The sequence below is a fragment of the Bombina bombina genome, chromosome 6 (genome assembly GCF_027579735.1).
Source record: "Bombina bombina isolate aBomBom1 chromosome 6, aBomBom1.pri, whole genome shotgun sequence".
Lineage (NCBI taxonomy): Eukaryota > Metazoa > Chordata > Amphibia > Anura > Bombinatoridae > Bombina > Bombina bombina.
The window spans coordinates 1,149,015,302-1,149,039,728 of record NC_069504.1 but is presented as its reverse complement, the minus strand read 5'-3'; the positions used below and the strand labels follow the sequence as shown (position 1 = coordinate 1,149,039,728).

At 40.5% G+C, this 24,427-nt stretch overlaps 1 protein-coding gene across 1 annotated transcript in view; it reads left to right on the top strand.

Annotated features, from left to right (window-relative positions):
• SPX (spexin hormone) overlaps positions 1 to 24,427 on the top strand; it is a 44,485-nt gene that overhangs the window by 4,230 nt on the left and 15,828 nt on the right. The window contains exons 4-5 of the mRNA XM_053716271.1: positions 9,164 to 9,220; positions 22,710 to 22,796. Of these exons, the coding sequence (XP_053572246.1) occupies positions 9,164 to 9,220; positions 22,710 to 22,796 (144 nt within the window). The remainder of the gene's footprint in view (positions 1 to 9,163; positions 9,221 to 22,709; positions 22,797 to 24,427) is intronic.

Below are 24,427 nucleotides of genomic sequence, written 5' to 3'. Positions count from 1 at the left end.
ATAGGTTCTCTGTTATCGGTCGTAGAGATTTCTTCTCCTACCTCCCTTTTCAGATCGACGATATACTCTTATATACCATTACCTCTACTGATTCTCGTTTCAGTACTGGTTTGGCTATCTACTATATGTAGATGAGTGTCCTGGGGTAAGTAGGTCTTATTTTTTTGTGACACTCTAAGCTATGGTTGGGCACTTTATATGTAAAGTTCTAAATATATGTGTTTAAACTTATATTTGCCATAATTCAGGATAATCAGTATTCCTTCATTCAGACTGTCAGTTTCATTATTTGGGATAATGCATATGAATAAATATTTTTTTCTTACCTTAAAAATTTTCAATTTACTTTTTTCCCTGCGGGCTGTTAGGCTCGCGGGGGCAGAAAATGCTTCGATTTATTGCGTCATTTTTGGCACAAACTTTTTTGGCTCAAAAATTTTGTCATTTCCGGCGCCGTAGTTGACGCCGGAAGTTTGTTCGTTGTTACGTCATTTTTTGACGCATGTGTGTTCAGACTTTTTTTTGCGCCAAAAAATGTGGGCGTCGTTTTCGGCGTCAGAGGATGTGGTGTCATACTTGGCGCCAAAAAATATGGGCTTTGTACTTAGCGCCAATAATGTGGGCGTCATACTTAGCACCAAAAACGTGGGCATCATACTTGTTCCACTTTTTCTCACATTATTTAAGTCCCACTTTTTTGTTGCTTCTGGTTGCTAGAGGCTTGTTTGTTTTGCATTTTTTCCCATTCCTGAAACTGTCATTTAAGGAATTTGATAATTTTGCTTTATATGTTGTTTTTTTCTATTACATATTGCAAGATTTTTCGTACACTGTTCCTGTATCAAAACATGCTGAGGGATTCCTGTTGACTGAGATCAGTCCTACCAAAGCTAAGTTCATTTATTTTAAATGTTATGAATGTTTATCTTTAGCTATGGTTTGTAATAAGTTATCATGATAAACTTTTACATGCAGAATCCATTAGTATTTATGCTTTATATATTGCTATTCTTTTTGCATCTTATGTACAAGATATACTTAGAAAATTTATAAGAATATTTTTCTGATTCTATTTTAAAGGCTTTGTCTGACATTCCACCTTCTAATAAAATTTTTAGGTCTTTTTCAAACTTCTTTTTTAGTTGATGAAGTTTTTTCTCATTCAAAATGTTTTCTTCATCAGATATTGACACTAACAAATCTACTTTTTTATTTTTTAATAGAGTACATTTGTTCTTTGTTCAAAAGGTGTTGATTATTTTGGATATTGAAGTAACTAGTTCTTTTGATTTAAAGACTAGCTAACATTTAAATTCTGCTTACTTATCTTCTTTGGTTTCTTTAGAGGTTTTTTTCCAGTTCCTTATACTAGGGAATGGAATAGGCTGAGAATTTTCTTTTAGTCCTTCTTTAAGGATTTAAATTGTATTCTTTGCCGGCAGTTAGTTTTCAGTTTTGAGGAAAGATTCCCCAAGTTAATGGGGCTATCTCTACTTCTGCTAAATATACTATTATTCTTATAGCAAATAGTATTTATTTTTTTCCTTCAGATAGTCATATCTTATTTAAAGAAATTATTTTCAGGTACTTTTCTTAGACCTGTAATTTATTTGGCTGATGTTGCAATTGCTTCATCTTTCTGGTTGGATACTTTAAGATCAAGTATCGGATTATGATTTGTTTAGCTTTGTTAGAAGGACAAAATCTACTACTCATTTGGAGTTCAGACTAAGTGCTTTTGCATTGTCTTGTTTTCTTGCATTTGTTGATTGTGCAAGTCCAGTGTGTTGACTGGTCCTTTAACTTAATTAACATGCTAATAATTTCATTTGTGTTGTCATTTTATTAAATATTTTCGCAAATGAGGTTTAATCTATGTCTTTAGCTATTTTAGCTAGAAGAACTTTGTGATTTCAATCTTGGAATGCTAATTTGATTTTTAAAATCCATATTTCTTTTTTTCCAAGATAATCAATTATTTGGTTCATAATTGGATTCAATTCTTTAACTGTTACTATGGCCTTTAAGATTGAGTTCTAAGACTAAAACTTTAAGCTTATATTAGTTTTCTGTTCTTACTAAGGAATGGAGTCCTGAATTCTTCCCCAAGTAACATGTTTATAATTGGAAGTTTTTTTCTTCATTCAATTAAGCTTTTTAAGAGTCTGCTCCCCAAATTTGCATGAAGGTGCAATTCTTATTCCAGCTTGGCTGGTAGGGGGCAGGTTAAGACTTTTTTGAAATTTGTTTGGTTCTATTCAGTCCAAACTTCTTAGACTTTGGGTACAGAATAGGATTCAGAGTAAAACCATCTGTGAGAAGTCTTTTTTCTCTATCGTATTCCAGCTATTCCAGTAAGACTAACACTTTCTTGAAGCGTGTTTCAGACCTATATGTTTTGGGTACTGGTGAAGCGCGGCTGGTCACCCGTTGGGGCTCAAGCGCTGCTCAGACCTGGAGTCTTCTGGGGTATTTATTCCAGTTCCATTTTTAGAAACTGGGTTTTGGGGTTTTATTCAAGACTATTCATTGTTCCGAAGATAGAAAATCTTTTTGAATTATCATATAAGTGTACCATCTTTTAGAATGGTGTTTATATGGTTTATTCTGCCTTTTTGGTCAGTGATGGCATTATTTGTTTACATTAGATACAATAGATGCATATCTTCATTTTTTGTTTTCATTCAGATTATTTTTATTTTCTGAGATTCTCTTTTGTTGACAAGCATTACCAATTTGTTGCTTTTCCTTCTGGTCTAGCGACAGCTCTAAGAATCTTTTTAAGGTTCTCAGTGTTTCTTATTTGGACGGTATTGTGGTACTGGCTCAGTCTTTTCATTCTGTGGAATCTCATACGATTCAACTTTGTTGTTTCTTCAAGACATGGTTAGAGGATCTTTTTATCAAAAGCTCCTTGATTTCTCACACAAGGGTCACCTTTTTTAGGTTTCCAGATAAATTGTGTCAATGTTTTTGTCTTTAATAGACAAGTGACAAGTTTATTGGGTTCCGTTTGTCGGAACTTTCAGTCTCTATTATTTTCTTCAAGTTGCTATATATGCATGGAAGTTTTAGGTTTCATGGTTGCCGCATTGGATTCGATTCCCTTTGCTCATTTAGGAAACCTTTCCAGTTTCTTATAATGAATAATGGTGCAGGGATTCTAGGATATAACTTTTTATATCTTTGAATCCTAATGTTTAACTATCTTTGATTCGGTGGTTAAGATCACCATCATTTAGTTCTTCAGGTCTCTTCGTTTCTTTCAACCTGGACCATGATCTCTACAGATGTGAGTCTTTTAGGTTGGGAGGCTGTCTGAGGATCTCTGTCAGCACAAGGGGTTTGGAAATCTCAGGAGGCGAGATTACCATTTCATATTTTTGGAACTCCGTGCATTCTCAGAGTTCTTCAGTTTGGTTTCTTTTGAAGATGAGACGTTTATTGTTTTTTCAGACAAACAATGTCACAACTGTGGCGTATGTCAATCATCAGGGTGGGACTATCAGTTCTTAGGCTGTGACAGAAGTATCTTGAATATTTGCTTGGGCTAAATCCAGCTCCTATCTAATTTCTGTGGTCTTTTTCCACAGGTATAGACAATTGGGAAGCGGATTATCTCTGTTAATCAAGCTTTTCATCCGGGAGAATGGTCCTTTTACCCAGATATGTTTTTCAATTTTTCAGACGTGAGGGTTTCCAGAAATAGATCTGTTGGTATCTCATCTAAACAAGGAACTTCCCAGGGGCCTATTCAGGTCCGGGGATCCTCAGGCGGAAGTAGTGTATGCATTGACACTTCTTTGGAATTATCAATCTGCCTATATTTTTTTTCATCTCTGGTCCTTCTTTTAAGAGTGATTTTCAAAATCATCAGAGAGCAATCTTTGGTGTGGCTGGTGGCTCTAGCATGGCCACACAGGTTTTGGTATATGGTTTTTGTTTGGATGTTCAGTTGCCAATCTTGGTTACTTCCATTAAGGCCAGACCTTATATCTTAACATTTGTTTTTTTCATCAGGAATTCAAATGATTAATTTGATGGTATGAAAATGTAACGCTTAGTACTTAGTCATAGAAGTTTCTCTGACTCAGTGATTAATACTATGTTGCAGGCTCGTAAATCTGTGTCTAGTAGGATTTATTATCGAGTATGGAAGATTTACATCTCATGATGCTCTTCTTATGAATTCTCTTGGCATTCTTTTAGAATTCCTAGGATTTTTTAGTTTCTTCATAAGGTTTTGTCTGCATGTTCCTTGAAAGGACAAATCTCTGCTTTTCCTGTGCTGTTTCACGGTAAGAATTGCTGATATTCATTGTTTTGTTCAGGCTTTGGTTCTTATCAAGCCTGTCATTAAGCTATTTTCTCCTCTTTGGAGTTTTAATTTGATTATGGAGGCTTTACAGGCTCTTCTGTGTGAGCATATGCTTTCTTTGGACATTAATTACTTTCATGGAAAGTATTGTTCTTTTTAGACATCTCTTCAGCTAGAACAGTTTTTGAATTATGTGTTCTTTCTTGTGAATCTCCTTGTTCTGATTTTTTCATCAGGATAAGGTGTTTTTTTGCTGTCCTCATTTCAATTTTCACCAAAGTTGTGAGTTCTAACAACATTAGTGGAGAAATTATTGTCTTTTCCTTGTGTCCTAATCCTAAGAATTCTTTGGTAAGATTCTTACATTCTTTGGATATGGTAAGAGTTTTGAAATATTATGTTGAAGCTACTCAGATTTCAGACAGACTTTTCTTTTCTGGTTTTAGGAAGGTCAGAACGCTTCTGCCATTTCTTTGGCATCTTGGTTAAAGCTTTTGATTCATCATGCTTATTTGGAGTCGGGTTAATCCCCGTCTCAGGAGGATTACGGCCCATTCTACTAGGTCAGTTTCTACTTCCTGGGCTTTTTAAGAATGAAGCTTCTGTTGATCAGATTTGCAAAGCAATGACTTGGTCTTCTTTGCATATTTTTACTAAATTCTACCATTTTGATGTTTTCTCTTCTTTAGAAGCAGTTTTGGTAGAATGGTACTTCAGGCAGCTGTTTCAGTTTGATTCTTCTGCTTATAATTTCAGTTTTTTTCATTATAGAAATTGAAACTTTTGATTTGGGTAGTGGATTACTTTTTCAGCGGAATTGGCTGTCTTTATTTTATCCCTCCCTCTCTAGTGACTCTTGCGTGGAAGTTCCACATCTTGGGTATCTGCTATACCATACGTCACTAGCTCATAGACTCTTGCTAATTACATGAAAGAAAACATAATTTATGTAAGAACTTACCTGATAAATTAATTTCTTTCATATTAGCAAGAGTCCATGAGGCCCACCCTTTTTGTGGTGGTTATGATTTTTTTGTATAAAGCACAATTATTCCAATTCCTTATTTTTTATGCTTTCGCTCCTTTCTTATCACCCCACTTCTTGGCTATTCGTTAAACTGAATTGTGGGTGTGGTGAGGGGTGTATTTTAAGGTTTGGGAAACTTTGCCCCTCCTGGTAGGAATGTATATCCCATACGTCACTAGCTCATGGACTCTTGCTAATATGAAAGAAATGAATTTATCAGGTAAGTTCTTACATAAATTATGCTTTTTACCTCTGTGATTACCCTGTATCTAATCCTCTGCAAACGGCTCCTTATCTCAGTTATAGTAATATACTTTTTACCTGTGTGATTACCCTGTATCTAATCCTCTGCAAACAGCTCCTTATCTCAGTTATAGTAATATACTTTTTACCTCTGTGATTACCTTGTATCTAAGCCTCTGCAGACTGATCCTTATCTCAGTTATAGTAATATACTTTTTACCTCTGTGATTACCTTGTATCTAAGCCTCTGCAGACTGCCCCTTATCTCAGTTATAGTAATATACTTTTTACTTCTGTGATTACCTTGTATCTAAGCATCTGCAGACTGCCCCTTATCTCAGTTATAGTAATATACTTTTTACCTGTGTGATTACCCTGTATCTAAGCCTCTGCAGACTGCCCCTTATCTCAGTTATAGTAATATACTTTTTACCTGTGTGATTACCCTGTATCTAAGCCTCTGCAGACTGCCCCTTATCTCAGTTATAGTAATATACTTTTTACCTGTGTGATTACCTTGTATCTAATCCTCTGCAGACTGCCCCTTATCTCAGTTATATTAATATACTTTTTACCTGTGTACTTACCCTGTATCTAATCCTCTGCAGACTGCCCCATTATTTCAGTGCTTTTGACAGACTTGTATTTTAGCCAATCAGTGCTGACTTATAATGAACTCCACAGGAGTGAGCAAAATGTTATCTTTATGGCACACATGAACTAGCCCTGTTTAGCTGTGAAAAACTGACAACATGCAATGAGATGAGGCGGCCTTCAAGGGCTTAGAAATTAGCATATGAGCCTACCTAGGTTTAGCTTAAAACAAACAATACCAAGAGAATAAAGCAAATTTGATGATAAAAGTAAAATAGAAAGTTGTTTAAAATGACTGCCCTATCTGAAGCATGCAAGTTTAATTTTGACTTTACTGTCCCTTTAATGCAGTACATTTGCTTGTGATCTAGTAGAGCAGTTTGCAGCTTGCCTTAAACAGGACAGGCTTTATATACAGTTCTGTAGATTTAGGGAGGGTTATTCCAAACTGTACACCTGGGAACTGAGTTCACAGGAAATGAAACTGTGACTGCAAGACTGTGTGCAGAGGCAGATTAGACAAACCTTTATAAGTATAGACACATCGCATCCCTATGTTTATTTGCAGTGTGCAGTCACCTACAGTAAATGATACTGTGACTGCAAGACTGTGTGCAGAGGCACATTAGACAAACCTTTGTATAGACACATCACATCCCTATGTTTATTTGCAGTGTGCAGTCACCTACAGTAAATGATACTGTGACTGCAAGAATATGTGCAGAGGCACATTAGACAAACCTTTGTATAGACACATCGCATCCCTATGTTTATTTGCAGTGTGCAGTCACCTACAGTAAATGATACTGTGACTGCAAGAATATGTGCAGAGGCACATTAGACAAACCTTTGTATAGACACATCGCATCCCTATGTTTATTTGCAGTGTGCAGTCACCTATAGTAAATGATACTGTGACTGCAAGACTGTGTGCAGAGGCACATTAGACAAACCTTTGTATAGACACATCACATCCCTATGTTTATTTGCAGTGTGCAGTCACCTACAGTAAATGATACTGTGACTGCAAGACTGTGTGCAGAGGCAGATTAGACAAACCTTTGTAAGTATAGACACATCGCATCCCTATGTTTATTTGCAGTGTGCAGTCACCTACAGTAAATGATACTGTGACTGCAAGACTGTGTGCAGAGGCACATTAGACAAACCTTTGTATAGACACATCGCATCCCTATGTTTATTTGCAGTGTGCAGTCACCTACAGTAAATGATACTGTGACTGCAAGACTGTGTGAAGAGGCAGATTAGACAAACCTTTGTAAGTATAGACACATCGCATCCCTATGTTTATTTGCAGTGTGCAGTCACCTACAGTAAATGATACTGTGACTGCAAGACTGTGTGCAGAGGCACATTAGACAAACCTTTGTATAGACACATCACATCCCTATGTTTATTTGCAGTGTGCAGTCACCTACAGTAAATGATACTGTGACTGCAAGACTGTGTGAAGAGGCAGATTAGACAAACCTTTGTATAGACACATCACATCCCTATGTTTATTTGCAGTGTGCAGTCACCTACAGTAAATGATACTGTGACTGCAAGACTGTGTGCAGAGGCACATTAGACAAACCTTTGTATAGACACATCACATCCCTATGTTTATTTGCAGTGTGCAGTCACCTATAGTAAATGATACTGTGACTGCAAGACTGTGTGCAGAGGCAGATTAGACAAACCTTTGTATAGACACATCACATCCCTATGTTTATTTGCAGTGTGCAGTCACCTACAGTAAATGATACTGTGACTGCAAGACTGTGTGCAGAGGCAGATTAGACAAACCTTTGTAAGTATAGACACATCACATCCCTATGTTTATATGCAGTGTGCAGTCACCTACAGTAAATGATACTGTGACTGCAAGACTGTGTGCAGAGGCACATTAGACAAACCTTTGTATAGACACATCGCATCCCTATGTTTATTTGCAGTGTGCAGTCACCTATAGTAAATGATACTGTGACTGCAAGACTGTGTGCAGAGGCACATTAGACAAACCTTTGTAAGTATAGACACATCACATCCCTATGTTTATATGCAGTGTGCAGTCACCTATAGTAAATGATACTGTGACTGCAAGACTGTGTGCAGAGGCACATTAGACAAACCTTTGTATAGACACATCACATCCCTATGTTTATTTGCAGTGTGCAGTCACCTATAGTAAATGATACTGTGACTGCAAGACTGTGTGCAGAGGCACATTAGACAAACCTTTGTATAGACACATCACATCCCTATGTTTATTTGCAGTGTGCAGTCACCTATAGTAAATGATACTGTGACTGCAAGACTGTGTGCAGAGGCACATTAGACAAACCTTTGTATAGACACATCACATCCCTATGTTTATTTGCAGTGTGCAGTCACCTATAGTAAATGATACTGTGACTGCAAGACTGTGTGCAGAGGCACATTAGACAAACCTTTGTATAGACACATCACATCCCTATGTTTATTTGCAGTGTGCAGTCACCTATAGTAAATGATACTGTGACTGCAAGACTGTGTGCAGAGGCACATTAGACAAACCTTTGTATAGACACATCACATCCCTATGTTTATTTGCAGTGTGCAGTCACCTATAGTAAATGATACTGTGACTGCAAGACTGTGTGCAGAGGCACATTAGACAAACCTTTGTATAGACACATCACATCCCTATGTTTATATGCAGTGTGCAGTCACCTACAGTAAATGATACTGTGACTGCAAGACTGTGTGAGGAGGCACATTAGACAAACCTTTGTATAGACACATCGCATCCCTATGTTTATTTGCAGTGTGCAGTCACATACAGTAAATGATACTGTGACTGCAAGACTGTGTGCAGAGGCAGATTAGACAAACCTTTGTAAGTATAGACACATCACATCCCTATGTTTATTTGCAGTGTGCAGTCACGTACAGTAAATGACGATAATAGTGCGTAATTACACAACTTTATTTTGCAGAGGGACGCAGGTTTATCTCGGATGAAAGGAAAGATCTGTATGACAGACTGCAGCTAGGTAATGTGTTTCCTGCGGATATATTACTGCTCTCTAATCCCACGGTGAAAAGTGCTCTGCGCATGCACAGACCATAATGTTTTGTGTTTATTTTAGAAAATGTTTTTGTCTGTTTTCACAAACTTTCTTAAAAATAAAAGTTTCAGGATGAAAATGCTCTAGGCCCCTGAGGTACTAATTATTATTATTATTATTATTAATAATAATATTGGAATCTTAAAGTTTCTCAAATGGGTTTATTTTGCATCGACTGACTCATAACTCCCCACCTGTAAATCACATTTTCGCGAGCTGGCCTGAACTTTCCCAGAGAACAGAATTATAGCATAAAACATGTTATACATGAATTATTTTCATCTTGTTTTTTAGTTAAATTTAAGTAAAGAAGCACAAAGCACCGGATAGTGAGTGAGTTTTAAAGGGTTAAGATTTGACTTATTTTGTGGTAATAGCACAGTATAACAGCATATTGCAATGTCTCCTCTAGGTGCAGATGTGTATATTGTTAGTGTTGGCTGTGCCATAGGGCCAAGTAGGTAGCTGCCTAACGTTTTACTTGTTCAGCAGCTTCAGACTTACACTAACCTCCCAACAAAACTATAAAAGCAAACTCACAATGTCACCAGTTGTTACCTACCTGATTCTGATGATTGAGGACATAAAGTATATCCTGTTTTGTAACCTGTGCCTATTCATACAGAGATATCTGTTAGCACAGGTTGCAGTAACTGCTATATCACAGGGCCTCCAGTGTGACGTTTGGTTTGGGTTCTCAGGTTGGCACTTGTGTTTGGTGATGTCACAGGGCCTCCAGTGTGATGTTTGCTTTGGGCTTCTCAGGTTGGCACTTGTGTTTGGTGATGTCACAGGGCCTCCAGTGTGATGTTTGCTTTGGGCTTCTCAGGTTGGCACTTGTGTTTGGTGATGTCACAGGGCCTCCAGTGTGATGTTTGCTTTGGGCTTCTCAGGTTGGCACTTGTGTTTGGTGATGTCACAGGGCCTCCAGTGTGATGTTTGCTTTGGGCTTCTCAGGTTGGCACTTGTGTTTGGTGATGTCACAGGGCCTCCAGTGTGACGTTTGCTTGGGGTTCTCAGGTTGGCACTTGTGTTTAGTGATGTCACAGGGCCTCCAGTGTGATGTTTGCTTTGGGTTCTCAGGTTGGCACTTGTGTTTAGTGATGTCACAAGGCCCCCAGTGTGACGTTTGCTTTGTGCTTCTCAGATTGGCACTTGTGTTTGGTGATGTCACAGGGCCTCCAGTGTGACGTTTGCTTTGTGCTTCTCAGGTTGGCACTTGTGTTTAGTGATGTCACAGGGCCTCCAGTGTGACATTTGCTTTGTGCTTCTCAGGTTGGCAGTTGTGTTTGGTGATGTCACAGGGCCTCCAGTGTGATGTTTGCTTTGGGCTTCTCAGGTTGGCACTTGTGTTTGGTGATGTCACAGGGCCTCCAGTGTGACGTTTGCTTGGGGTTCTCAGGTTGGCACTTGTGTTTAGTGATGTCACAGGGCCTCCAGTGTGATGTTTGACATCACCAAACACAAGTGCCAACCTGAGAACCCAAAGCAAACATCACACTAGAGGCCCTGTGACATCACTAAACACAAGTGTCAACCTGAGAACCCAAAGCACAGGGCCTCCACTGTGATGTTTGCTTTGTGTTTTCAGATTGGCACTTGTGTTTAGTGATGTCACAGGGCCTCCAGTTTGACATTTGCTTTGTGCTTCTCAGGTTGGCACTTGTGATTAGTGATGTCACAGGGCCTCCAGTGTGATGTTTGCTTTGTGCTTCTCAGGTTGGCACTTGTGTTTAGTGATGTCACAGGGCCTCCAGTGGGACGTTTGCTTTGTGCTTCTCAGGTTGGCACTTGTGTTTGATGTCACAGGGCCTCCAGTGGGACATTTGCTTTGAGCTTCTCAGGTTGGCACTTGTGTTTGGTGATGTCACAGGGCCTCCAGTGTGATGTTTGCTTTGGGTTTTCAGGTTGGCACTTGTGTTTAGTGATGTCTCAGGGCCTCCAGTGTGACGTTTGCTTTGTGCTTCTCAGGTTGGCACTTGTGTTTGGTGATGTCACAGGGCCTCCAGTATGACGTTTGCTTTGTGCTTCTCAGGTTAGCACTTGTGTTTAGTGATGTCACAGGGCCTCCAGTGTGACGTTTGCTTTGTGCTTCTCAGGTTGGCACTTGTGTTTAGTGATGTCACAGGGCCTCCAGTGTGACATTTGCTTTGGGTTCTCAGGTTGACACTTGTGTTTAGTGATGTCACAGGGCCTCCAGTGTGATGTTTGCTTTGGGTTTTCAGGTTGGCACTTGTGTTTAGTGATGTCACAGGGCCTCCAGTGTGATGTTTGCTTTGTGCTTCTCAGGTTGGCACTTGTGCTTAGTGATGTCACAGGGCCTCCAGTGTGACGTTTGCTTTGTCCTTCTCAGGTTGGCACTTGTGTTTGGTGATGTCACAGGGCCTCCAGTGTGACATTTGCTTTGGGTTCTCAGGTTGGCACTTGTGTTTGGTGATGTCACAGGGCCTCCAGTGTGATGTTTGCTTTGTGCTTCTCAGGTTGGCACTTGTGTTTGGTGATGTCACAGGGCCTCCAGTGTGATGTTTGCTTTGGGCTTCTCAGGTTGGCACTTGTGTTTGGTGATGTCACAGGGCCTCCAGTGTGATGTTTGCTTTGGGCTTCTCAGGTTGGCACTTGTGTTTGGTGATGTCACAGGGCCTCCAGTGTGACGTTTGCTTGGGGTTCTCAGGTTGGCACTTGTGTTTAGTGATGTCACAGGGCCTCCAGTGTGATGTTTGCTTTGGGTTCTCAGGTTGGCACTTGTGTTTAGTGATGTCACAAGGCCCCCAGTGTGACGTTTGCTTTGTGCTTCTCAGATTGGCACTTGTGTTTGGTGATGTCACAGGGCCTCCAGTGTGACGTTTGCTTTGTGCTTCTCAGGTTGGCACTTGTGTTTAGTGATGTCACAGGGCCTCCAGTGTGACGTTTGCTTTGTGCTTCTCAGGTTGGCAGTTGTGTTTGGTGATGTCACAGGGCCTCCAGTGTGATGTTTGCTTTGGGCTTCTCAGGTTGGCACTTGTGTTTGGTGATGTCACAGGGCCTCCAGTGTGACGTTTGCTTGGGGTTCTCAGGTTGGCACTTGTGTTTAGTGATGTCACAGGGCCTCCAGTGTGATGTTTGACATCACCAAACACAAGTGCCAACCTGAGAACCCAAAGCAAACATCACACTGGAGGCCCTGTGACATCACTAAACACAAGTGCCAACCTGAGAACCCAAAGCACAGGGCCTCCACTGTGATGTTTGCTTTGTGTTTTCAGATTGGCACTTGTGTTTAGTGATGTCACAGGGCCTCCAGTTTGACATTTGCTTTGTGCTTCTCAGGTTGGCACTTGTGATTAGTGATGTCACAGGGCCTCCAGTGTGATGTTTGCTTTGTGCTTCTCAGGTTGGCACTTGTGTTTAGTGATGTCACAGGGCCTCCAGTGGGACGTTTGCTTTGTGCTTCTCAGGTTGGCACTTGTGTTTGATGTCACAGGGCCTCCAGTGGGACATTTGCTTTGGGCTTCTCAGGTTGGCACTTGTGTTTGGTAATGTCACAGGGCCTCCAGTGTGACATTTGCTTTGAGCTTCTCAGGTTGGCACTTGTGTTTGGTGATGTCACAGGGCCTCCAGTGTGATGTTTGCTTTGGGTTTTCAGGTTGGCACTTGTGTTTAGTGATGTCTCAGGGCCTCCAGTGTGACGTTTGCTTTGTGCTTCTCAGGTTGGCACTTGTGTTTGGTGATGTCACAGGGCCTCCAGTATGACGTTTGCTTTGTGCTTCTCAGGTTAGCACTTGTGTTTAGTGATGTCACAGGGCCTCCAGTGTGACGTTTGCTTTGGGTTTTCAGGTTAGCACTTGTGTTTAGTGATGTCACAGGGCCTCCAGTATGACGTTTGCTTTGTGCTTCTCAGGTTAGCACTTGTGTTTAGTGATGTCACAGGGCCTCCAGTGTGATGTTTGCTTTGGGTTTTCAGGTTGGCACTTGTGTTTAGTGATGTCACAGGGCCTCCAGTGTGATGTTTGCTTTGTGCTTCTCAGGTTGGCACTTGTGCTTAGTGATGTCACAGGGCCTCCAGTGTGACGTTTGCTTTGTCCTTCTCAGGTTGGCACTTGTGTTTGGTGATGTCACAGGGCCTCCAGTGTGACATTTGCTTTGGGTTCTCAGGTTGGCACTTGTGTTTGGTGATGTCACAGGGCCTCCAGTGTGATGTTTGCTTTGCGCTTGTCAGGTTGGCACTTGTGTTTGGTGATGTCACAGGACCTCCAGTGTGACGTTTGCTTTGTGCTTCTCAGGTTGGCACTTGTGTTTAGTGATGTCACAGGGCCTCCAGTGTGACGTTTGCTTTGTGCTTCTCAGGTTGGCACTTGTGTTTGGTGATGTCATAGGGCCTCCATTGTGATGTTTGCTTTGCGCTTGTCAGGTTGGCACTTGTGTTTGGTGATGTCATAGGGCCTCCATTGTGATGTTTGCTTTGCGCTTGTCAGGTTGGCACTTGTGTTTAGTGATGTCACAGGGCCTCCAGTGTGACATTTGCTTTGTGCTTCTCAGGTTGGCACTTGTGTTTAGTGATGTCACAGGGCCTCCAGTGTGATGTTTGCTTTGTGCTTCTCAGGTTGGCACTTGTGTTTAGTGATGTCACAGGACCTCCAGTGTGATGTTTGCTTTGTGCTTCTCAGGTTGGCACTTGTGTTTAGTGATGTCACAGGGCCTCCAGTGTGATGTTTGCTTTGCGCTTGTCAGGTTGGCACTTGTGTTTGGTGATGTCACAGGGCCTCCAGTGTGACGTTTGCTTTGTGCTTCTCAGGTTGGCACTTGTGTTTGGTGATGTCACAGGGCCTCCAGTGTGACGTTTGCTTTGTGCTTCTCAGGTTGGCACTTGTGTTTAGTGATGTCACAGGGCCTCCAGTGTGACATTTGCTTTGTGCTTCTCAGGTTGACACTTGTGTTTAGTGATGTCACAGGGCCTCCAGTGTGACGTTTGCTTTGGGTTTTCAGGTTGGCACTTGTGTTTAGTGATGTCACAGGGCCTCCAGTGTGATGTTTGCTTTTGGTTTTCAGGTTGGCACTTGTGTTTAGTGATGTCACAGGGCCTCCAGTGTGATGTTTGCTTTGCGCTTGTCAGGTTGGCACTTGTGTTTGGTGATGTCACAGGGCCTCCAGTGTGACGTTTGCTTTGTGCTTCTCAGGTTGGCACTTGTGTTTAGTGATGTCACAGGGCCTCCAGTGTGATGTTTGCTTTGCGCTTGTCAGGTTGGCACTTGTGTTTGGTGATGTCACAGGGCCTCCAGTGTGACGTTTGCTTTGTGCTTCTCAGGTTGGCACTTGTGTTTAGTGATATCACAGGGCCTCCAGTGTGACATTTGCTTTGTGCTTCTCAGGTTGACACTTGTGTTTAGTGATGTCACAGGGCCTCCAGTGTGACATTTGCTTTGTGCTTCTCAGGTTGACACTTGTGTTTAGTGATGTCACAGGGCCTCCAGTGTGACGTTTGCTTTGGGTTTTCAGGTTGGCACTTGTGTTTAGTGATGTCACAGGGCCTCCAGTGTGATGTTTGCTTTGGGTTTTCAGGTTGGCACTTGTGTTTAGTGATGTCACAGGGCCTCCAGTGTAATGTTTGCTTTGGGTTTTCAGGTTGGCACTTGTGTTTAGTGGAGCACAGTGGAGCACAGTCAGTGTGTGTGATACAGTAAATTCAGCTGCCTTGAGGGGTTACGTTATTTCTGCAGATCCAGTCAAGCACATCCCAATGACACAGAACCAGCCTGGTGTAAAGGCACCCAGGCTCTGCTGAGGTTTCCTGGCACCACTGACTAGGGGTGGCACCTTTCTGGGAAAATTATATAGACCATAAAAATTAGCATATATTTGCATAATCCACAAAATAAAGCTGATGAGGCTGAGTTAAATGATCATTTGTTTAAAACAAGATTCCAACATGTTTAGAAGTTTCAACATAATAGAACCTTTATATCTATATTTATTAATTATTATTGACCTTAACCATAGAAATACTGACCATGATGTAGTAACACCGGCTGGGTGACTTTTCAACTTAATGATGTCCTGTAACATATGTTCTGGTCATGGTACATGTGTTTGTGTGTATGCATCTATGTATATATGTGTGTATGCAAGTATGTGTATATATATATATATATATATATATATATATGTACAGTATATATGTATGTGTGTATGTATGTATATATATATATATATGTGTGTGTGTGTAAGTATCTATGTATATATGTGTGTGTATGTATTTATGTGTAGGCTGTAGTATGTGCTGGTCATGATACATGTATTTATGTGTAAGTATTCATGTATGTTGGTATACATTTGCATTTGTGTATGTAAGTATGCATGTATGTATATATGTGTTTATGTAAGTATGTATGTGTGTAAGAATGCATGTATGTATATATGTAGGTATGTATGCAAGTAAATCAATACAATTTGTTTGCATAGGAAATTAGCACATCCAGGCAAAGTCCCTGCTTGCTTTTCCCCAGTAAAACTCCATGTATACTGTTACCAATGCGCAAGAGGATTATGGGTAAGATATGCAAATTAGATATGCAAAAGCTCAGATTTTTTGCTTCAAACAGTGTTTTAACACAGCGTTACCTTAATAGGGTTATTGCAGCAATACAGAAATCACTGCTAGACAGCCTACCAGTGTTTTCTGTATTGCTGCAATAACCCTATTAAGGGATCGCTGTGTTAAAACAGTATTTGAAGTAAAAAATCTGAGCTTTTGCATATCTAATGTGCATATCTTATCCAGAATCTTCTTTTTCATTGGTAACAGTGTACATGGAGTTTTACTGGGGAAAAGCAAGCGGGGAACTTGCCTGCATGTGCTAATTTCCTATACACAAAAATTGTATTGATTTACTTTTGAGACATGGAGGATTTTAATCTCAGACTTTTATCTCCACCATAATTTTAATTAATTTTGATTTCTTCCTAAAATATTTTGAGTCCACGGGTTTATCTTAATTACTGTTGGGAATATCACTCCTGGCCAGCAGGAGAAGGCAAAGAGCACCACAGTATCACTCCCTTACCCACAACCCCCAGTCATTCTCTTTGCCTCTGATGCATGGAGGTGGTGAAGTTTTTGGTGTCTGAAGAATATTGGATTTATTTCACTTCAGTCAAGAGTTTGTTATTTTGAAAACAGAGTAGTACTTTGATCTTTCCCCTTTCTTTTAAAGGATGGGTCTAGCCGTACTCCACGTTAGTCTTTCCAGTAGGGTAGTGGTGGCTTTAAAGCAGTTGGGAACTTGTAAGGTGGGCCTTGCTGCGTTTTCCTAACACCTTTCTGCTCATGGTGTAGAAAGCCAAAGTAGTTGTCTCTGATCTTTCTTTTTCTACAGGCTTTCTGTGAGGAGATGTGTCCTTCCATGCCCTGTGACCTGTCCTCCTGCCAGACAGCTAGATGCAGGTAAGTGCAATTTGTCTTCTAGGTAAGGAGATTTGCACTTCAGAGTTCAGAATAAATTTAACTCTCTGCTTTTTAATGGGACTTCAAGAATCCTTAGTAGGATTTATTACAGGCAGTCTGCAGACACTTTATAGATTGTGACTGGAGACTTGAGTTTGTTCCTTTTATGCGTATGAAAGGATTAACTCATTTATGGGGCTCATTAAATTTTTTTAATTCATATTGTTATTGATGTTTTCTTTGGGAATTACCTCTGTGGTTCATGTTTTTTTGAGTCTTTAAATACAGATCTTAGGTACGGTTCTAAGAGTGTTACTGTAGCTAGGTTAATCTGCCATTTTTAAGTGTTTAATGCAGTTTTGGAATAGCGACAGTTTGGAGCACGCCATTTATAGAGCTCGCCTTTTACAGGGGCTAATCAACCGTTTATCTTTTGAGAGCGGTGTCTTATTTATTACCTAATATCCCGCCTTTTCATTTCCCCTAGTAATTTATTTTCGGCAGAATGAAGTGCGGTGAATGTGCGCTTCATTTCTATGCCGTTTTTTCTTGCCCCCCCCCCCCCTTCTTCTTCCCCTTTAGGAATCAGAGAGGCGCAATTTTGGCCTGTCAATGAATCAGGTTCTTATCTAGTTCTCTGTCTGGAACGAAGCGGCGTTCTTAGGCTACAATGACAGTGAAAATGGAGACACAGTTAGTCTTTTCTTTCACTTGTTTAAGTAGCTACTTGCAAATGGTGCATATTAACACGGGTTCAGTGTGAACACGTTCTTGATAGTTACTTATATGTGTATATGACATGTTAATTCTTACGTTAAGGATTTATCAACATAGTGAGGTATTTTCACAGCCCAGTTGTATAATTTGCTGGCCCTTGCGGACTTATTGTGTTTGTGTAAACATTGATGTCCTTATTATTGGATACAACTTTTTCATAATAAAGATGTTCCTTCTAGGGGTGCCTATCTGGGATAAAGAATTGTGGACCAATTGTTTCTGTTTAAACATTTCTGTCCCCTTCATTTTAGATGCATTTTTCAGATTAAGGATGTCCTTGTTTTGGAGCCTCTTGACCTCTGAAAAATGTTTAGACAGTTTTATAAATGTCTGTGCATTTCTGAGATACAGATAGATATTGCACTCTGAGCCTCATGTCTCACAGGATAATGCTGTTTAGGCATAGCCACAGCTTTCTCCTTAAATGTCCCAAGCCTTTATGGTGTCACATGCAGTTCCCTGCAGTTCCTCTCAATCTCCTGGAGGAGTGTATTTGTCTGCAGAATTTGCAGCTCAGATATTCTCTTAAATATCTGCGGCTTATCTGCCTTTCCTTTCTACAGGATGAACGCAAGAGGACACTTAAGATTCAGATGGTAAGATGTCTGTTCCTCATTCTGCTACACAGGTTTTCTCTCTCCTAAGTAAGTGTGAGGAGGAGTCGCCAGTAGTTTCTGAGGGAAAAGTCTCAGACTCGGACAGTATAATTCCTTCCTCTAAAGGAAAGTGCCTTCAGATGTATGCGGGAACACCTCTTGTATGTTTTGGAGGTTTTAGCTACTGAACGACATGGATACTTTGTCATTGTCAACACTTAGAAGTTTAGTAAAATTTCTAAGATCCTTTGAGGGCATGTTATTGACGTGCTATGAAAACTTTTTCAGGTTTTTCCTGTAACTGACTTCATTATAATGCACAGTGCCTTATGTAGAAGAGATCATTTTTACTTTGGCTCAGAAAACTTTGATTCCTATGGAGAATAGTTGCTCCTTGCAGATCAATGGTTAAGAAGCAGGAGGTTGTTGATCATCTGGAGCGAGGCTTAGTGGCACAGCCTAGCCTTTATAACACTGCAGATGCAGGTTCAATATTCAATCGGACCAAGACATGTGTCAACAGTGTCCATATTTGGAATATTTTTAATTTTTACTCCAAATTAAGCTTCTGGCAATTCCTTACAAGGGTGAGACCTTGTTTGGACCGAGACTGGCAGTCCTAACAGCTGTCTTTCGGGTGGAGAAGAATTCAGTGTTCTAGAATATCTGCTGACCAGATGAAAGAAAAGTGTTCTTGATGTGTGCAAGATCTCTCATTCCTGGGAGTAATAGTTCTAGTCTCATCTCAGGTACATGGCCTCGGCTATTTTCTCGAACCTAATTTTGGTTCTCAAATTAGAAGGGATTTCCATCCTATTCTTGACTAGGAATGTCTATTCTAATTTTTCAGAGTTCCATCCTTCATGATGGAGACTATTTGCACTTTTCTTCCTTGAGGGCAGGAAAGTCAATTCATGACGGCCATAGATATAAGGGTCTACTCTCTTTCTACTCTGAATGTACCCAATCCCATCTGATCTCTGTAATTTAGTAGAGTCTGGCCCGGTCAGTACCTGGATGGGAGTCCATCTGGGAACACTGGGTGTGGTAGATACGTACCTTCATGTTCCGCTTACAGGGATCATCACAAAATCCTGAGTTTGCCTTACTAGACAAACATTTTTCATGTGGCCCTTCCGTTTGGACTTGCCAAAGCTCCCAGAATATTCTCAAAAGGTTATAGGGGCCCTCTTGGCTGTGATCCGGTCAAGGGGCATTGCGGTGGCTCCTTATCTGAACAATATTTTAGTTCAAGCGCCATCTTTTCCTCAAGCAAAATCTCACATAGAGATGTTGTTGTCTTTCTTCGATCTCATGGATGGAAAGTGTATTCGGAGAAAAGCTCCCTGGTTCCAGCTACAAGTGTAGTTTTCCTATGGACAATAGCAGATTCCGTTCTGATGACTATTTTTCTGTCTGAGGTCAGAATAGCAAAGATTCTTTCCTCCTGCCGGTCACTTCAGACTGCTGTACATCCTTCAGTAGCTCAATGTATGGAAGTAATTGGCCTGATGGTGGCTTCCATGGACATTGTCCCCCTTGCTCGACTTCATCTGAGAGCTCTGCAGTTGCGCATGCTCAGACAATGGAATAGAGATGATGCGGATCTGTTTTAAAAGATAGTCCTAGATCAGAAGACGAAAGACTCTTTCCCTTGGTGGATCTCTCAGGAGCACCTGTCTCAGGGTACTTGCTTTCTAAGACCTTCCTGGGTGATTGTGACAATGGATGCCAGCCTGTTGGGCTGGGGAGCAGTATGGGACTCTTTAAGGGTGCAGGGATCTTGGTTCCGGGAGGAGTCCACTCTCACTATCCAACATTCTGGAGCTGAGGAATATTTTCATCGCTCTGATGGTTTGACCTCAACCGTCTGTGGCCCAGTTCATCAGATTACAGTCAAACGACATACCCTCAGTGACTTACATCAACCACCAGGGGGGAACTAGGAGTTCCTTAGCTATGAAGGAGGTGGATCGGACTGCTTGGAGATCATTCGGTGGCTGGAAGCTCACAGTTGCTGTCTCTCTGCCATTCACAGTCCAGGAGTGGACAACTGGGAAGCGAATTCCTGAGCAGGCAGACAATTCGTCCTGGGGAGGGGGGAACTCCATCCGGAGGTGTTCTCTAGGTTAACTTCCAAATGGGGGGTACCTGAGTTAGATCTCATGGCATCTTGACAGAATGCCAAGCTTCCAAAGTACTGCTCCAGGTTGAGGGATCCTCAGGTCTTCCTGATAGATGCGTAGGCAGTACCTTGGAACTTCAGGATGGCTTGCCTATTCCCTTGGTTTGCTTTGCTTCTACAAGTTAATGCTCTTCTCAAACAGGAGAGAGCATCAGTGATTCTAATTGCTCTGGCTTGGCCTCAAAGGATCTGGTATGCAGATCTAGTGGAGATGTCCTCTCTACCTCCATGGAGACTGTCTTTGAAGAAGGACCTTCTACTTCAGGGTCCATTCCTTCATCCAAATCTCATTTCTCTGAAGCTGACTGCTTGGAGATTGAACGCTTGATTCTGTCTAAGCGTGGGTTCTCTAAATCAGTCATTGAGACCATGATTCAGGCACATAAGCCTGTTACTCAAAACGTTGCCAAAATATATGGCGGGTATTTTTTTATTGGTGTGAATCCGAGGGCTACTCTTGCACTCTTGGAGTAGGGTTATCCATTAGAACTCTAAGGGTCATATTTCAGCTTTATCTGTTTTGTTACATCAAGTTTTGGCAGATATGCCAGATGTTCAAGCATTTTGTCAGGCCTTTGTCAGAATCAGGCCTGTGTTTAAACCTGTTGCTCCACCTTGGAGACTTAATCTTGTTCTTAAATTTTTGCTGAAGGCTCCGTTTTAGCATTCCGTAGACATTAAGTTGTTATCTTGGAAGGTTTTATTTCTTTTGGATATCTCCTTTGCGCGGAGAGTCTCTGAATTCTCAGTTTTGCAGTTTGATTCTCCTTATCTTATTTTTCATGTGGATAAGGTGGTTATTCGTACTAAGTTAGGTTTCCTCCTAAAGTGTTTTCTTATAGAAATATTAATCAGAATATCGTTGTTCCATCTCTGTGTCCGAGCCTTCTTCGGTGAAAGATCGTCTGTTACACATTTTGGATGTGGTTCGTGCTCTTAAATTCTATTTGGAGGCGGGACTTTTGCAAGTATTCTGCTCTTTTTGTTGTTTTTCTGGGAAACGTAGAGGTCAGAAAGCTTCTGCTTCTACTCTTTCTTTTTGTTTGCGAAGTGTGATTCATATAGCATATAAGTCTGATGGGAAGCAACTTCCAGAGAAAATTATGGCTCATTCCACCAGGGTGTTTTTTCTTGGTTTCTTAAGGATTAAGCTTCCATGGAGCAAATTTGCAAGGCTGCAATTTGGTTTGCTTTACGTACTTTTTCCAAATTTTACAGATTGGATATTTTTGCCTCTGCTGAGGCAGCTTTTGGGAGAAAGGTTCTTCAAGCGGTGGTGCCTTCTGTTTAGGCATGCTTGTTTTTATCCCCCACTATTCATCTGTGTCCTCTAGCTTGGGTATTGGTTCCCAACAGTAATAAAGATGAACCCGTGGACTCACCATATCTTAGGAAGAAAACAAAATTGATGCTTACTTGATAAATGTATTTCTTCAATATATGGTGAGTTCACGGACCCACCCTTTTTGTTTTAAAGACAGTTTTTTTGGCTACACCTCAGACACCTCTGCATCTTGTGTTTCTCCTTTTCTCCATTTCCTTTTGGTCAAATGACTGGGGGTTGTGGGTAAGGGAGTGATACTTAACAGTTTATCTGTGGTGCTCTTTGCCTCCTCCTGCTGGCCAGGAGTGATATTCCCAACAGTAATTAAGATGAATCTGTGGACCATATCTTGAAGAAATAAATTTATCAGGTAAGCATACATTTTGTTTTAACCCTAAAATTAGCTTTACCTAAGCAGCAATCAGAAATCTATCTAATACTAAAGAGTTCTAAAAAGAACGAAACAGGTTGTCTAGCAGTGATTTTAAATATTTAATTTGCATATCTTACCCAGAATCCTCTTGTGCATTAGTAATAGTGTACATGGAGTTTTACTGGGGAGAAGCAAGTGGGGAACTTGCCTGGATGTGCTAATTTCCTATGCAAACATTTTGTATTGATTTACTTTTGAGACATGGAGGATTTTAATCTCAGATGTTTATCTCCACCATAATTTTAATGAATTTTGTATGTAAGTATGCATGTATGTATGTATGCATGCATGTATGCATGTATGTATGTATGCAAGTATGCATGTATGTATCTAAGTATGTAAGTATGCATGTGTGTATGTATATATGTGTGTATGTATGTGTGTAAATAAGTATTCATGCATGTATGTATATATGTGTATATGTATGTATGCGTGTATGTATATGTGTGTATGTATGTATGCAAGTATGCATGTGTATGCATGTGTATAAATAAGTATTCATGCATGTATGTATATATATGTGTATGTATGTAAACATGCTTGCATGTTTATATTCTGTGTATGTTTTCGATTTGTTACATTCATGGAAAACGTGAATAAAAAACAAGAAGAAGCTGTGTATTTCTGAAAAATATACTGATCATATGTGTCTTAATCTGCTATATTTTCTGTCCTTTTCTAGAGACGCGCAGCCGAAACGCAAACCCCATCACAATATCTGAAGCAGCCGCCTTGTTCCTTAGTTCCCTACAGAAAGCTCAAGAAGGAGGTGAGCGGGCGAATGTCACAGTGTAGCTACTGAATATTTATTAATATAGTAACACGACGTTAAATAACATACCCCCTTCATAGAACAGAGAAAAGAGCAAAGTACTTAGGTAGCGCCACGAGAAAACTATACCAGTTATTTAAGGAAAGAAAAAAAGAGACCCAAGGGTCAATATTGCCCCACTAAAAAATACACCGATAAAAATAAACACATCAGGAATGCAAAAGTAATGCTTATGCTACAAAGCCGTTTAAAACAACTACCAGAAAAGCAACAGTAACAATGCACACGGTAATAAAATGTCCTATAAAAGTCCAAAAATCTTGTGCAGTTTCTTTTCTGGAAAAAATAATGTCTTTCAAAATAAAACAAATGCTTGTAACTTCCCTTTTAAGAACGTTCCTGTCTTTTGGTGTCCGCCGTGCAGCTCCCTTCCGATCACTGGTGTGATCTCCGTGAGAAGTAGTATATGAGAGAAAAAATCTGTAGATACAGAAAGGGGGTATGGAGCGCAGCCGGGGGAGAAAAACACCAATCTAAGTGCAGATTTAAAAGATAATTTACACTTTATTCACACAAAAGTAAAACATCAAGATGCGCACTTACAGACTTCACCTTCAAACATATGAGGTATGTAATGACATGTTCATATAGATGTCCACCAATAAAGCGGGGTTCCACACTTAAGGTACTGTGAGACTCCAATAATCCCTTGTCACACTGTGTCCGTTTAGCCCACTGTAGGAAAGCTGGGAGGAGCCCAACGAAACGCGTAAGGCCACGCCCATCTCATAGACGGAGGATATCGGTGAACTGTGAGCAGCGGTGGATCCAAGCCGGCTTTCTAACATAGGATACCCGCTGCCACGGTATTTACCTCCTCCTGTATTGGTACCTTATTACCTATTGTCCCTTCAACTTATTTTAGCCCTGTGAGCATTTATAACAGTGTGACTGTGGGAATATAACGCTACAAGCGTTTTTCAGCATGACAGTATAAAGTGAAAAACACTGGTCAGTGTTTTTCCTACAGTGGGCTAAACAGACACAGTGTGACAAGGGATTATTGGAGTCTCACAGTACCTTAAGTGTGGAACCCCGCTTTATTGGTGGACATCTATATGAACATGTCATTACATACCTCATATGTTTGAGGGTGAAGTCTGTAAGTGCGCATCTTGATGTTTTACTTTTGTGTGAATAAAGTGTACATACTGTATGTTCAGGACCAGTGTCAATACAGAGTATGAGGTAAATTTAGTAAAAGTACTATACAATTGGTTTCCAGTTACTTGTTATACCAGCTGCAGAGTTTAAAATGTTTGAGAACATGTTCCTTTAGGTATATTTTAGTATATGAAATAACTACAACCTTATAACTAAAACCCAATACAGTGGGCTGATCTTGCAGGGAGAGAATACTTAATCTATCTAATTATTCACACAAAGTCCTCCTTATATTCTCTATTACTGTTTACTTAAAGGCCAGTACGTAGAGAGAACAATGTGAAATGCACATTTTAATACCTCTCTGTCTCAGCCCCTCACTGGGAGCTTTATTTTACCAAAACCTTCTTTTTTTTTTGTAACCAGAACTTAAGTTCAGAAATGTTCAGTATGGGTGGAGACAA